Source organism: Calonectris borealis, chromosome Z, assembly GCF_964195595.1.
Source record: "Calonectris borealis chromosome Z, bCalBor7.hap1.2, whole genome shotgun sequence".
Lineage (NCBI taxonomy): Eukaryota > Metazoa > Chordata > Aves > Procellariiformes > Procellariidae > Calonectris > Calonectris borealis.
The window spans coordinates 76,602,495-76,619,133 of NC_134352.1; the positions used below are offsets into that span (position 1 = coordinate 76,602,495).

The window sequence follows — 16,639 nt, forward strand, 5'->3', positions numbered from 1 at the left end:
GCCAAGGACTGGTGCCTGTCCCCCACACACCATCATGTATTAATATAGATGGACATAAGTGACCATTCTGTCCCCACAAAGGGCAAGCCTGGGACATTTCCTCCCCCCGCAACCATAAAGCAAGGAAACACAGCAACGATTTGCAAGGCAGAACACCTCTTATTAACCCTCTGAATGCTGCTCACCTCCCCAGCACCTCCCTCCCTCTACCAAGGAGGCAGAAAAATTGATAACACTAGCCTTCAGTCTCCAGATCCAAGCCTCATGTCCAAATGAAGATGACCCGACTGTCCCTGCAGCACAGAGGCAGAGCACTGAAAACCAAGCCAAGAAAACAAGACTGCAAATAACTTTCTCATAGGAGTCCCAGTGCTCCCGAGATTTGCCCAGAGCGATGCCAACTCCAGCACCGCTGGTGCCGTGGTTGGGATGACAACAAGACCTCAGCCAGCCCAAGATGAGAGTCTGCAGCTTCCCACCTCTGGGGAGCTGGATCTGTCTGCTCTGTACGGTGCAAATCGCTTCAGGATTTTACTGATTGCTGATGTGGAGGCAAGCATAAGGACACCACCACCTCCCCAAACACCCCTACCATGGGCTGAACATTGCTAGGAATGAAGGGTGCTTAGAAGGAAGATAAAGTTTCACTTTCTAAGGATGCTTCTCCCTAGCTGACACCACCCAGCACACAGGAAAAAACCTTCAGCAACTAAAAACCTGCAATTCCCCCAGCAAAAAGCAGCCTGCAGAAGCACCTAGCAACTTTGTGGGGAGAGGAAAAAAAAAAAAAGAAAAAATCAAGGATTTACAGCATCCAAACTCAGACCACCGGCTGCTCTCCTGACCCCATGGCATGCCTACGCACTGGAGATGGCACACCGATTCCCAGGCTTCACCCACACATCCCGCTGCAAGGCAAGCTGATTTCTGACGCTCGTCTCCCGCCTCCTGCCTTGTTTTATTTCTGCCTGGTGCCCGACCTCCCCCTCTCCTCTGGGTACTTTTCCTGCTGCCGTTTGTTCCTGTCCTTTACAGCTCTGCCTGCTGTCACTCGCGTAACCTTGCCTGTTTGGTAATTTGTGGCAATAAAGTGTCACTGTGGGGAAAAAATACAGTGTCGCAGCGGCATATAAATCTCTGATCCATAAATCGTGCTGGCCCCCACGTGCATGCCCCTCCTTTCCAATGTAAAGTGCAACAATTTAGGGCAAGAGAAAGAAAAAAGAGCCGGTAATATGTGATCTTACTGAAGGGCAGCACTGAGCCGTTCTCGTTAGGGGCTGTAACGAATTTTGAGGGGCTGGTGTGTGCTGTAAATTGCCCTGGAGACATGAGGCCTCAGTGGAGGCTTCCTAGAGCTATCCAGAGCTTAAAAGGAGTCATTCTAAAGGGAAAAGTGATACAATAGACATTGCTAAGGGGTGCCATCAGCACTGCAGTCTCCCTCCCCTATGAACAGCCTCACCAGTGCTGAGCAAACATGACCCCCGGGCCACCACGGCCATGGAAGGGATCCAGGTGTGTGCAGCTGAGCCCCTCGCTCCTCTTCCCACCCAGATGTGGGATCCTGCCCATCTCCATCGCAGCTGAACAGCTCCTCCAGTGGATCCCCACCAGCACCCACTCCCCTTGGGCATTAAGGGGGACCACGAGGAGGCAGGTCTGCACTTTCCCCCCCTCCATGTGATGCAGCGGGTCCCTGCTTTACACAACCATATGCCCACCTCTGGGCTGACAAAGGTTCCCCATGGCTCAGAGCCAGGACTCAGCGGGGCAACTCCCACCCCAGGCAAACGCACCCCACACTTGTGGCCCCGCGATCCCCAGCTCTACTGCGCATTGGCCATCCACCACTGTGGTCCTCCAGGAGCTGTGAGACCCACAGCAGCCTTGACACCATCTGAAACAGTTTCAGAGGGAGTACAGTCCCTCTTGCTGATGGTTATTTCTTTTAATTGGAAAACACTGCTTGCCTCCATCAGAGCCCTCATTTACTGAATGATCATCTCAGTCACACTGCAGCTCAGCGTCCCGGGCCAGCTGCAGAAAGTCACCTCCAGCACCACTGCTGCCTCTCTCCCGATCCATGGCTCCCACGCCAGACCCAGTAGACAGTCCCTTCCCACACCCACAGTCCTCGGCACATTGGGGTCTCATCCACCACCCGTCACACAGAACAGTAGGAAGCCTTGCATTAAAGCCTTCTCCTGACACTGACATCTTTCTTGACATCTATGGCCCACCTGAGCAGCTAAGTAACACTCCTGTGAATATAAACAAGCGGGGGAAAGTGCATTCACTAGACAGATAGCTTGGGGAAGTGTCATCACCCGTTGAAAGCCCATATGTGGTTTTGTAACAAAGGTATTTGCTTCCTGTCTTCCCTGCTCGTCAGAGGAATATATGAGCGAAGCTAAGCAGCACCCTGGAGACAGACTAAAACCAAGCGGAGAGCAAGGGATGCTTGGAGTGCTCTGCAGGAGCTGTGCAGACGAACACATTACGAACACCCTTGGGAGGAGAAATCTCCTTTCTCCCAGGCTTGGAAATGGCACGCAGCCAGAAGCCATCATGCAACTATCCTGCATCTGATCAAGAGGACATGTTAAAAACAAAAAAAAGGCAGGTTTTGGTCCCTAAACCTGTCCATGGACAACTCCTTCCCTCCTGCAGCCACAATCCACAGAAGCCTGAAAAAAAAGCACTTATTGCGAAATCTCCAGCCCGTTGCCATGGTGTGGTGCAGGGCTTGGGCCCAGGGACACCCACCCCATGCCAGCGAGGGTTCTGGCAGGCAGCGAGCCCCGCATAAGCCAGCTGCCTGCCCTGGCAGCAAAGGGGACCCACAGCACGCTGGGTTGCGGGAGCAGTGGCACAGCCAGCACCTCACGCAGCACTCGGACCATATCAAGACACTGCTCCTAGTTTTGGGAGCCCCAAGATAAGACACATGTTGATTAACTGGAGCAAATTCAGCAGGGGCTACTGAGATGGCCAGGGGAGCTGTTGAGAAGACTGAGTCAGGCTCTTCGCAGCAACACATAGCAGAGGATGAGCGACAGTGGGACACCTGAAACAAAAAGTTCCCACTGGATGCAGGGAGAAACTTTTGCCCCCTGCAAGAGCCCACCAGCACTGGAACAGTGGCCCAAACGGCCTATGCTCTTTCCATACACAGGGGCTTTCAGAAGAAGGCTGGATAAAGCCCTGATCAGCCATGTCCAATCTCACTCTCCTGCTCAGAGCAGAGTCTCTGCTGGACCTGAGACCTCCAAGGTCCCTTCCCGTTGTGGAAAACTGTGGCTGCAATGTCACATCAGGCCATAACTTCCTAGGGTCATAACCGAGGGAAAACCAGCACAGCATCTTTAACAATAACACTTAAAGCCAGGCAGAACGAAGCCTTTGCCCTTCTCCCATTCCCAGTTTCATGACTATTGTGACAGAGCAATGTATGGAAAGAAATGAAAAGCAACTCTACCATATGAACACAGGCACTCCTTTAGGCCAGGAACTGAATCTGGAGTTGGTAACCCATTTCAGTCCACCCTTTCCACCATCCCCTCAAAAACCATACACTCACTGAAGATGTATGTGCACATACACTGCAAGACCTGTGCTAACTTGGCCTGAGGAACTACTCCAAACACGCAGTTTGCATGGCTGGTACTGATTCAAATGTCCTTGATAGCATTTGATGGAAGAAAATGCATGAGATGCAACATGGTAGTGGCCACACGTTGCTGCTTGGGAGGTTTAGGGTGAACACCAGGAAAAACCTCTTTGCTGAGAGGGTGGCACAGCTGAGGGCCAAGTACCCCAGGAGATGGGGATGTTCATGCTTAAGCTGTGAACACTCAGCTAAACAGACACACTGATCTGATGTAGCATTGGTGATGGTTCTGCTCTGATGTAGCATTGGTGGCAGTTCTGCTCTGGAGACATCTGAGGTTCCTGTGGGTCTATGAAGGTGCAAGAATATAGATGAGAGATCGTTGGTCAGACCTTATCTTTGTCACCAACTCCACAAGCACCTACAAGACCTCTCAGCCACTTCATTTGTCCCATCTAAAAAGTAGGTTCCTGCTTGGAGGAAGGACAAAGCCCACCTAGAAGCAGTACCACTGTGGGTTGTGCCTGGAGGGGATGCACCTAAGCCAGAAGGTAGAGGAGATTCCTTAAGACTCATGTGCTGCTAAATGCTCAAAAACTGCATAACCAAGTGACAGCAGCAGAGCTTTGGCAAGACATCTGTCCATCTATAAATAGAGCTCAACCATGTGTCCTTATCGCAGGGCTTTGATGCATTTGGGGAGAGTATTTTTCTTCCCCTTTGCTGCCGAGTCCCAGGCAGCACAGATAATGGGCTTGAATCGATCCAGCTCAAGTATTACTAAACTTCCTACCACTGTGGCAGCACGCCAGCCTCAAATAGGACAAGAGAACATGTGTCTGTTCAGAGCCAACCACAAGGAGCAGGCAGAAAATTGCTTTAGACTTTAAAAAAAAAACAGGTGCTTTTTGCAGATTTGTAGATCAATCTACAGCGTATTTTAGAGGTTTAAGAAAGTCAATAGAAACAAGATATATCATTGCTGCACAAGAATCCAAGAAGTTGTATTTCTGTTTATGCTGCTACTAGCACTCCAACCACGGGCTCATTGTCCTGCTGCTCCCTGCCGCGGTCCCACATCACTTCTTCGCTGGTGGAAAAGTTGACAGAAGGGGCTCCCTCCACTGCTGCAGTTCACCACCCCATTGGTTTTGCCAGGACAGCTTAGTCCTGGGGCTGGTTGGGGTCTGAGATACCCTAAAGGTGTCACCACCGCACCTCGTGCCTTGCTTGCAGCAAGAGGATGCAGGGACCGCTGGCAGTAGCCAGGCTGACCTCCCACAAACTTGAGTGAACACAAGTTCACTAAAGTGCTGAGACGATCCCTTGGGTTTCATCGCTCAAGCTGGTGCTGCTGCAGAACCACACAGGGCAGCAGCCTGCCCTCTGCAATCTCATCCCCAGGGATGTGACAAGCTGGTCCCCTCCTGCAGACACATCTGCCATGTACCCACCATACCTCTTGCACCATTGTGGCACAACTTGGAAAGGCTTTGCACAGACCCCTTGCAAGCCCTCTTCCCCCCCGCCAGCTCCACCACAGAGCACTACAAAGCACATTCAGAATTCTTCTCCCTCTTTTTTATTACTATTAAGTAAGCTACATGACATGCCATATCAAACCAGACCTAAATCATGCCTGCCCCTTCCCAGATCCTGTGTAATGCTCAGCCATTAAACATGCAATTAACCTGCATTTACAGATCCGTAAGAGGCTCTCGCCAGCCAGCCATCGCTCACGGGGACGACCACTTGCATCCCTCCAGTGGAGCCTGTCCTAATGAGCCACCAGGAAGGGGATCTCACTGGAACCGACCACATCCATTTACCACCCTCCACGAGGCACAAAAAGCATCTCCTAGCTTCCACCCTCTGCCTCAGAGGGGGAAGGATAAAGTGTGCACCCTTCGTGGAAAATAGTTGGCTGCACACCCTTGGTGAACAGGCAAAGCCCCCGTGCTGCAGGATGCCCGGCACCAGCCATCCTTCTGCCTCAGAGCCCAGCCAGGCATGGGAAAACAGGTCAGGCTGCAACACAGGAAGCAGAAAATGGCTTTCTACCCTCCCTACAAGGCTAAAACATGCGCAAACACCTGTTGCACATCCCACCGGAACTCCAACGATGCTCCCCTTGGGAGCAAACTCGGGCGAGGAAGCCCACGGCCGTGAAGCAGGGCAGGGTCTGGCAGCTGAGGCACCAAGGCTGGCAGGAGTAGCAGGCTGCTCTTGCTTCTCCAACCCCCTTCCCATCCCTCTGCCAGGCTCAAGCTACTCCAACAGCACATCAACGGGACTGGGCTTTTATTCCTCTGCTGCCACGTACGAGCGGGCGCCAGGGGACGTATCATTCAGCAAAGCCGAAGAAGAAACAAGCAGCGTTAACCGTTAGCATGTGTGTACGGAGACCCCTCATAAACTCTTTTTTCGCTTGCTCCCATCTGCTTTGCTCTGGGCCACTAAATCCAATTCAGCAGCGCTCAGAGCTTGTACCGAAGCTGCGACACATTTATCAGATCCCTGACTAGACCCATGGCTAATTTTACAACGCTAATTTATCTCACCATATTATATCGCTTTCATTTCATCCCCCCAGATCCCATTACTGCCGGTGTACCTTGTAGCCAGCATGTAACAGTAATTGGTATTATTACTGACGTACCCTCCTCGAGCCGCTCCATTTGCAGAGCCGCGAGGAGTCCCATGGGAGGGCCAGTCCACATCGAGGATGGGGAGGGAAGGGGTCCTTATCCCATGCCACTCCACAGATGCCACCACTGGGTAGTGCCAAGGGCAGGGTTTTGCTGCTGCAGAGCATCCCTGCACGCCCAGACTCCAGCCCGCTCCCCGCTGCGGCTCCATCAGGGGCTGCCCAGCCCTGCGGTCCCTTAACCTTGAGCTTTTAACTCCAGAGCCCGTGTTCAGCCTCGCACACAGGGAACATTTCTGTCCTTGCCTGTGGCTCAGAGGATACAGGACTCTGCCAATCCAGGGTGCTCCCCCTGGGAAGCACCGTGTCGGGGAAGAGGGCAGGGAGCTGCACAGGGAAAATTCATGACACTTCATGCTATTTTGGCCAACAGTTTCTCCTCTTCAGTGTAAGCTATTGCTTTTCCAAGATCAACGTAATTAAAGCCATGCAGTTTTAGCTAAGTGGGAGGCTGCACTAGTCAAACGGTGACAATTCCCACTTAAGATGTCCTTGCCTGGCATTTAGAGACTTGTTAAATTTTAATTCATCATTTTAATTTCTCAAGTACGGCACCAGCAAGCACCGGCTTCGCCAGCATGGCTCCGCAGGGTCTGCGTCCCCAAATGGGGCAGCCCCATCCACAGGCCCCTTCCTTGCTCCACCAGGCTCCCCATGGCTTGGAGAAGATGACCCCAAACCTCTCCTCAAGCAATAGTGTGTTATCACAGCCCCATACAAAGAACATATGCAGCAGGTCTCAGAGGTGGGGCAACCCCTTGACCATGGTTGGTGATGGTGGTGGTCACCTAAGGGCACACAGCCCTTTTCAGCAGAGCAGAGCCCAGGGAAGTTCACCACATCCGTGATGCCGCAGCTTCCAGCGCAGGAAAGCAGAAAGAACATCCAGAAGGCCTGAGAGCTTGAAGTAGTGCTTGTCTGTGAGAGGCACCTTACTTCCCACCACAAAGCAAGGCTGGGTGACACTTACCTGCTCCAGAGTAGTTCAGCCACCACGGGACCTCTGCTACCCCTGTTAGACCACACATCCCCAAGCTGCCCTAAGGGCTTTTAAGCAGGAGGGCTTGAAAGGGCTTGGAGAAGCCTCCCACGTGCAGTCCATGTGTACTGGGTTTGTGTGGCAAGGTTATGGTAGTGGGGGGGGCTACAGGGGTGGCTTCTGTGAGAAGCTGCTAGAAGCTTCCCCCATGTTCGATAGAGCCCATGCCCGCTGGCTCCAAGACGGACCCGCCGCTGGCCAAGGCCGAGCCCATCAGTGATGGTGGTAGCGCCTCTGGGATAACATATTTAAGAAGGGGGCGGGGGGGGGGAAGACCTGCACAACTGCAGCCAGATGAGAGGAGTGAGAATATGTGAGAGAAAACTCTGCAGACACCAAGGTCAGTGAAGAAGAAGAGGGAGGAGCAGAGATTCCCCTGCAGCCTGTGGTAAAGACCATGGTGAGGCAGGCTGTCCCGCTACAGCCCATGGAGGTCCATGGTGGAGCAGATATCCACCTGCAGCCCGTGGAGGACCCCACACAGGAGCAGGTGGATGCCCGAAGGAGGCTGTGACCTCGTGGGAAGCCCTGGCAGGACCTGTGGACCCGTGGAGAGAGGAGCCCACACTGGAGCAGGTTTGCTGGCAGGACTTGTGACCCCATGGGGGACCCATGCTGGAGCAGTCTGTTCCTGAAGCACTGCAGCCCGTGGAAGGGACCCACGCTGGAGCAGTTCGTGAAGAACTGCAGCCCGTGGAAGGACCCACGTTGGAGAAGTTCCTGGAAGACTGTCTCCCATGGGAGGGACACCACGCTGGAGCAGGGGAAGAGGGTGAGGAGTCCTCCCCCTGAGGAGGAAGGAGCAGCAGAGACAACGTGTGATGAACTGACCATAACCCCCATTCCCCATCCCCCTGCGCTGCTCGGGCAGAGGAGGTAGAGAAAATGGGGAGTAAAGTTAAGCCTGGGAAGAAGGGAGGGGTGGGGGGAAGGTGTTTTTAAGATTTGGTTTTATTTCTCATTATCCTACTCTGATTTGATTGGTGATAAACTAAATTAATTTTTTTCCCCAAGTCAAGTCTGTTTTGCCCATGACGGTAATCGCTGAGTGATCTCTCCCTGTCCTTACCTCAACCCACGAGCCTTTCGTTATGTTTTCTCTCCCCTGTCCAGCTGAGGAGGGGAGTGATAGAGCGGCCCACGCTTGGCGGGCACCCGGCGTCCAGCCAGGGTCTACCCATCGTACCATGTCATGTGTGTTTTCCAAGCTGGTCATTCAAACCTGGCCCTCTACCACCTAAATAACCACTGTCAGCACCTGCCCTCTTTTTCTACAGCAGCCATGAGGCTGCTCACACACCAGAGCCAGGAGCAGCCTTTTGCCACGCTTTAATAAACGCCATCCTATCCAAAAGACACATGGCCTGCAGCCCCACCACAGCCAGGTGGCCCAGAGAACACCAACCAAGGACAAAACCATGTTAGCAAGTGTTTTAACCCACCTCTTACCTCTCCACCAGTCCAGAGTCCTTGGGGTGTCCCCAATTTCTCATTAACGTCTGGGGGATTCTTCTGTCTGCTTGACCAACCCTTGCCACTCAGATCTGGGATTTTCTTCAACAAAAGAGAAGAGACAACCTGTCAGGTTACCAGGTGGAGCTCTGCCACTGCTTTGGGTTTAAAAAACAACCGAGGGAGGGGGGCATCTGTTTTCCAGCCCTAATGGCTGAGGGTAACTGGTGTAAACATGAAGGTAGTTTAGATGAAGAGTCCTCCCACATGAGCACCACAGCCCAACCCCAAAGCATGCGTTTGCTTAATTATTTCGATTTAGAGACATGAAAGGGAAGAGGGGAAAAAAATACTGCAGCTTAGGGCATCTCTGATCTTCTTTAAAACCAGACAGCAACGCTCCCCAGCCAAAACAGCATAGCAGCACTAAAACGTCAGCCCAGCACCAAGGCATTTGCCCACGAGGTCTTGCGCTGCCTAAGCCCTAATCCTGCAAAGCCTCACACACGTGTTGAACTGTGCGGGGAGAGGCCAATCCGACTGAACCCGGGAGTGTGAAGAGGAAAGCATGCATGTACGGCTTTGCAGCACAGACACCGAGGACTGGAAACGGGAGAGAGACTTTCTGTGCTACATCTGACATGCTGCCTAGTGAGATGGAGTCTGAGGCATTACTGTAACCAGTGGTGCCTTCAGTTATAGCAGCAAATATGCTTTTTGTGTTAGACAAATTATCAGTCAAGATCCGCACTCATTATCGAGCTCTTGTGGCTGAGCTTGTGTTGTTCCCCCACTCCTTTTTAAATGCTTTGAGGAGAAAAAAAAAGTCTTATGGCTCTGCATTATTAAAAATGAAAAATAGGAGCCAAACTCCACTGGCAAGAGGCAAGTCTGGGAGTCGCTCCTGTGGAGACGCTTTCCCAAGGGCGACAGCGACTCCAAGCCTGGAACACCACGTGCTTTAATTAGCACCCGACCCTGAGTCGACGAGCTTCGCCAGAGCCTTCCCTGGGACTCCATCCAAACCCTGGGCGAGTCAGCAGGAGGATGCTACAGAAACCCAAACTACAACCCCCATCCACCCCCTACTCGCCTGTAAAACCTAAATAAATAAATAAGGCCTCCCAAACTCCGCTGGGTGCCTGATGGAGAAACCCTCATTTGCAAAGTGCTGGGAAATAATTAAAAAGTTTTCCCAGAGCTTAAAAGGAGGGAAGCGGACCGTTTGTCATGCCGGCAGCGCGTGGTGTGCCGCAATTTATCATGCTTGTCAGGTGTCAGCCACTGAGAAATTTAACTCCAGCTGCCCCGAGCCCAACACCCGCAATGTCCCATCACTCAAAATCTGCTCTGCCAGGCACCCCCGAGCTGACAAGTGACTGGCAAGGAGGGGAGAGGGCTCCTCCCCACCAAGCCTCCCCTCGCCCTGCAATGCCAATGCAACTTTTTAGTTGTGGTTTTTTTTTTTTTTTTTTTTTTTTTTATCCGCAGATGAAGCGGAACAGAGGAGACCAGGCCACAGCAAGTGGCGAGGCTCGTTCGTCACTACCTGGCAGGGATCTGACTGGGCTGTCACTCTGGCTTGGCAGGATAGGACAAGAGAGATGGGTTTAGTACTGAGCGCCCTCGGGGAGGTTTTTGCAGCATCCTCTGCTCAAGTCATAAGGACATGGCTCTCGCAGGGACAGTGCGTTATGCTGGGTACAAAGTGCAAAATCCTGATGCCTTGGCTGAGAGATGTCCCTGGAACCTGCTCATATGGAAAGGACGGACACTCCCTGCTACCTCTGTGCCCTGTTCTGATGGGACAAGCCATCCCTGCCATAGGTCCAGCAACCCAGCCTTCCCCATGGAAGCTGAAGCATGGATTTGCTTTTTAAGAACCCCAAATTGAGGTCAAATTGGGTTTTGGAGGAGCTCAGCACGCCCAAAGCAGGTCGCCAGCTGAAGGATCCGGCTCTGGACATGAGCTACTGCTGAGCCAGAGGGAAGATCTGTGAGCTAGACTGCCCCCAAAAAAAGGGGACAGCCTTGACCACAGCTCAGGCAGGCTCATGTAAGGAGCAAATATCACCAGCCACAGAGCAGGGACAAGTCCTGGGGCAGGTCCCTGCAGGAGAGCTTGCACCAGTCCCACATCACTCAGGATTTCAGGTCCGAGCAATGCCATGGTCAGGACACTTCATCAATGTGACACCTGCTTTATAGGGCCTGGCTGGGCTGCCCCCCAGAAATACTCTTGTTTTGGCCATTTCTGTAGTAACAAGCTGAGTTAGGAGTAATCTGCAATCAGATTTAAACTAACTGTTTAAACAGGTCCCTGCAAAACCCTGAAGGAAACTCAGCACCCATTGCATGCTGCATGTCCCCACATGATGCGTCTGCATGCTACAGCAAGGGCTAAGGGATAACTGAACCACTTCTTGGAAGAAAAAAAACAAACAAACAAAAAAAAACCCACGAAAATCAAACACACAGCATTTGCCAAAATTCTTTCTCCCCAGCACAAGCCAGGGCTACGTCGATCAGGGATCGATGAGTTTTACTTGTACCAAAAGAAGGGGCCCACGGTTTCCCAGCAGCAAGACATCCCGTGCAAGAGCTGGGGTGTAGGTTTTGCACTCGGATGTGCTCAAGGCAGCGCAGTTCCTGCTGTGGGAGCAGAGTGGCCGCTACCTCCTCGCACACGCTATATATAATACACCCACACAGCAGCGTTTTTCGGAGGCTCGCAACTTGGCGCGGGGAAGGTGGATTTTCGTGGCGTCAGCAACAAGCAGATCCCTGACACCTGGCTGAAAACCTTCCCCATAACTATCAGACCCGGTCTCACAGCGCAAAGGTACTAGAGTTTCTTCGGCACAACAACTGCAAGAATTTTTCTTGTTTTTTTTTTTTTTTTAAGCTGTGGATAAACTAATGCCTTTTTCTCCCCCAAACTGCGTTCTGAGAGCAGCTTAAAACCCTCTTTGCTAAAATTTTCCAAAAAAATTCAGCCGGAGGCAGAGACATGTGAAGTTTCAGTCCAAATGGTTAAAGGCTGGCGTAGTTTCAAGCAACTGAAGACAGGGGCTTATAATCAGAAGTGTCAGGCAACCTTAATTATATTATTTCCTGAAGGAAATAGTTTTCCCTGCCGAAGTCCAGAAGTTATTAAAAAAAGTTGACCTCACTGGAACCAATCAAGATGGAGACAAGAAGCCTGTGATGGATTTTTAAGGCAGGCGAGTTCACGCATCTGTATTTTCGGGGGTCCAGGATTTTAGGACAGGTGTTCCCGGAGAAGCCTGGCCCTGCGACAGCCCCATGGACAGGAGCCAGGACACAGAGCCCCCTCCATCCATCTTCCCAAGCCTCTCGGGCAAGGGGACATGGGAGCCCCGCGCGCCCGAGGATGGTGTTCGCCTGCGCCCAGATCAATGGCTTCGCCAACGCGAGCGAAGAAAAACAGCCGGCTGCTTTGTAGCTGTCAGGAGCACACAGGCTTTTTGTCCGTCTCTTCCCCTGCGCCCATAAATAAAAGTGACAGCAACTTTATTTAGGACTTCTTCCAGTTAAGAGGGGATGGAAGAAAAGTGAAAAATGAAATCGTAGCTCAGCAAAGGTAGAGGGGGAGGATCCTGGAGGCACAGCTCGGGCTGTGCCGTGGCTGCAGCAGCCTGGGCTGGTGGCAGCCCTCGCACTCCCGAAACCAGCACCTCCTCACCCCCATCACTGCACCCTTTTCCTCTGCCCTTCCACGCAAAGAAACCCCATCCCATGTGCCCCCATCTCCTGTCGCCCATCAACTCCCCAGCACTAGCCAAGAGGCTCAAGCGTCTGGAGAGAGTCAGAGGTGGAATAACGGTGTCTCCTTTCCTCCTGAAAGAGATTAAAAAACCCCAAGATAATTCACCTGTTCCCCGCACATATGCAAAGCTTATACTTGTAGCATCAACAGCAGCCCCGAAATGCAGCTCAGTCCTGTGCAGCTCACCAGCATGGCTGAGCGGTAAGTGCAGCATCTCCACCAGCGTCCAGTACCATGGGAGGTCCTGGCTGTTTTGGCTATAACCTCCAAGGAGTCTTTTGCAACTGAGGAAAGATCTCCTTTTTACAAAAAGCATGGAAAGAGACTCAAAAAGCAAGAGAAGAGGTGAAGGCTGCTCCGTGAGAGGGCTGAGCACCCAGCAGAGCTGGCCCCTGGCACGGCGGAGCACAGCCAGGGCTGGAGCACCCCAGGTCTGGTCTCCCCCAGCTCCCTGCAGTGTCTCCTCCCGGCAGTACAGCACCTCGTGTATTGCAAAGGGATTGCAACACATTGAAAACACAAGCTTCGTTTCAAATTTCATCCTGCTTGTACCCCTGCTGAGCTGAAGCTATGCCCCGTACAAGAATCCAGTCCCCAACAGGGGCTCATGCCATCTGCGCCATGCTTAGGAGCTAGACTGGAGTTACGCCATGCACCTTCACCGGCACACAAACACACTCAGGGCGGGCATGTAGGAAGAGACCCACCATCCCTGGGGATGGGCGCCCACCCCATCCAGAAAGGTTCAGGGTGGAAGCTCTGTGCAGCTCCCTGGGGAGAGAGGCTGTGAGTGACCTCATGGGTTTCTTCCACCACTGCCCTCTCTGCTGCCGTGAGTCAGAGATTAACGACAGGCCATTTGTCAGCACTGGTGGCATCATCGCCAATCTCATTTCTGAGCAGACATCTGACCTTGCTTGCATCCCTGAGACCTGTGTTACCGCACGGCTCAGGCAGCCTCCTGACAGCTCCCAGGGGATGCAATGCAAGGCAGGGGACCAGGCTGTGACACAGCCTGGTCCTGACTCAGGATGCACAAGACAAACCTTTCAGCTGCAGGATGAGTGGTGAGTGTTCCTAGGCTTGTCCCACTGCCCTACCCTTCTCCCAGCTGGTACCCAAGCAAGGGTCTCCCTTGCTGAGCACTGGATTAGGTTATAGAGAAGGGAGATCTGTCCCCAAAGCGGAGGGCTCAGGCAAAACCAGCCTTGCCTGAATCTCAGGAGGGGGAGAGGGGAAAAAAGACGACCTTTTTGCCATACCTGCAGCATCCTGTGTCTCAGCCCCATCTGTTGCAGCCCCATGCTACCCAGCCAGCTGGGGGGTTCAATGTGCAGTACCAACTGTGGCATCCAGACCTTCTCCACAGCCAACCATGATCCAGACTGAATTTTAACCTAGATCTCACTCAGTGAGGAGACCAGATAAAATCCAGACACAGACTCACTCTCCATTTCTGAGCAGAGCTTGTACCTGTGTCCTGCAGAATAGATGAGCTATGCCACAGGGTCCAGCACCCTTTGCCCCACACCAGACCATGTCGCCACCGTACAAGTCTACTATGCAACTGTCGCTTGGACACACAGCTCTGGTCCCTCACACCTCAGAAAGGGAGTTAGTGAGACTGCAAGAGGTACAAGGGAAGGGGAACAAAAGAGCTTCTGCACCAGGGCACACCAAGCACAGCAAGACTTTTCAGCCTAGGAAGAGGGAAAGGGAAGAAGAAGGAGACAGGACTTATCCACAGGACCTCAGGCTAGACAAACTGTGTTGGCCAAACCATGACGTTCACACAGCTCCTTGCTAAATAAATGATTTCAAAAGGAGCAGGGAAAATTCAAGGAGAAGAGGTCCTGCTGCAAGCTTTGTGTCAACACGACCCTCAGCCTTAGACAGCCAGATGCTGGGAGGACCGCATCCCCACCAGGAGGGACGAGACACCTGGCAGGACAGCTCTTCATCCGCACTAAGTCAAGCCAGTCCCGGCTCTCGTACTTCTCATTTGAGGAATGAATTAAAATGATGTGGGACTGGGAAAAGACACACTCAGTTAAGATGAAGAAATCAGTGCCATTAAACATCATTAGAATAATATGCCCGGAAAGCTTCATAAAAGGAGATACCATATGACTGAATGCTCTCCAGACCCTCATTTTACACAGACCCAAAACACCAACCAAGAGTCTCCTTCTAACAGCCAACTCTCACAACTATTGGAAGGTTTTTTGGTTTTGTTTTGTGGGGTTTTTTTCCTGAGGAGCTTTTTGGGTTTGCAATTGAAACTACAATTCTTTTAGTTCCTGGGGGGGAAAAAAAAAAAATCATTTTTCATTAAGCTGAAGCAAATGGCATTTTTGCTTGTCAAAAATATTTGACACAACTCTGACAGACTCGACCAGACATATAAATAAAAGATTTAAACCCTTCTGCTTCAGAGCTTAAGAAAAACCCGCTGTCAGTCCCACGCCAGGACAAGCCCTTTCCTACACCCGGGGGCTGCCAGCACCGTCCCGGCGCTGATGCTGGGAGGGAGGACAGGGACCAGCCACACCTGCCTGTTCACCCCAATAAAACCCCACCAGCCCACGTTATCCCGCTGCGGGCTGCCGTCTCTGAGGCTGGATCAGGCTCCCCCGGCTCAACAAGGAAACAGCGGCTCCGGTGGCAGGGAGGCGAGCGGCATTGATCCCCTCCCTCTCCTGCCACCATCCATATCCGATAACGGCATCGACCGGGAAGCACTGGATGCTTTATTTCCTCAGCCACCCGGGCTGTGCATCAGCAGCCATCGGGCCTCCTTCCCCATCTGTCGTGTCAGCGACGCGGCCGCAGACGCTGTGACAAGACGCAGAGCAGTGTCGAAGCCCATTTCGAAATCCTTCTATCCTATTCAAGCCAGGGAGGCCTATCTGCATGGATTTATACTGTTTGCCCCGATATTTAGCTACTGAGCTGACTAATCTGTGTGCAAGAAAAACCCCGGTGGCTCAGAGGCTGAGCAATCTACATCATTCATCATTTAGATTAGCTATTGTCTTAATCCTCTTTAAACTACTGTATAATACATAAGGGAATGGATGTCCTATAGGCTCAGGATATGCAGAAAAAAAACAGTCTGAAGCTCAGAAACTTGGACAGAAACTAGAATGACAGATCCTACCACACCATGGAAGAAAAAGGAAACCTGTTGCACCTCCTGACAGCTGGTTTAACTTCTTGCTCTCTCCATCCCAGCGGCCTTTAATTATTTCCTAGCCAGCTTCCTAAAGCAACACGTAACTCCCCTTCCCCCTCCCCTCATCACAACCCTGTTATGAACTGGGGATCCCAAGCTCTGCCAGCCCACGCAATGCGGTCTGGCTAAAGCCACTGCCCTGAGGATGAGCACCTCTGTGCCCCAGGAGCTGGGACATCCCAGCATCAGCCACGGCCATGCTGCTCCCGGAAAGGTGACAGCTCTGCACAGCCCAGCGTCGCGCTTTGGGCCCTGCCTTGCAAAAAAAGACAGGCTCAGGTCAAGGATTAAAGTCCGCTTTGCTATCCGGGATCACGCCGCGCATCACTGTCATGCCCGGCGGGAGGACGAACACAGAACAGGTTTCTTTATGGAAACAGCAAGGAGTTTGGGGGGAGGAGGAGGGGGTGCAACAAGCCAGTAGCAAATGAGGCTTTAGTTCGTTGCCTGCCAGAGCTGAGGGAGCTAATAAACAGACAGATGAGAGCTAAATTGTCTTCTGAACCTCTGTATCAGTATTCACATTACAGAGGCTGCTTCCAGCAATTCCAGCGTATTAATAATAAATGCTACATAATTACAGCAGACTTGCTTTTGTCCTCTCTTCCTGTTTTCTGTCAATGTCTGCTTAACCCTGTGCAGCCCACAGCCCGTTTTCCACCAGCACCAGCCCCTCTGCGGGTGGCACAGCACCGGCACCACTGATGGGTGCCTCTCCCAGCTCCCTCCTGGGGCGGACGGGGTACAAGGGGAGGTGAAGGAAAATTCAAGGGCTCATGTCAGTCCGCAGCAATCACCTTCTA

The 16,639-nt window shown here is 52.3% G+C and overlaps 1 protein-coding gene across 2 annotated transcripts in view; it reads right to left on the minus strand.

Moving 5' to 3' along the window:
• The window catches only part of CNTFR (ciliary neurotrophic factor receptor), a 212,016-nt gene that overhangs the window by 149,516 nt on the left and 45,861 nt on the right, over positions 1 to 16,639 (minus strand). The window contains exon 2 of one of the 2 annotated variants that reach the window (XM_075138023.1): positions 8,802 to 8,913. Coding sequence is in view for 1 of the 2 variants with exons in the window: in XM_075138022.1 (XP_074994123.1) it covers positions 8,809 to 8,913 (105 nt within the window). In the remaining variant the exon portion in view is untranslated. The remainder of the gene's footprint in view (positions 1 to 8,801; positions 8,914 to 16,639) is intronic. The other variant, XM_075138022.1, reaches the window with a different exon arrangement.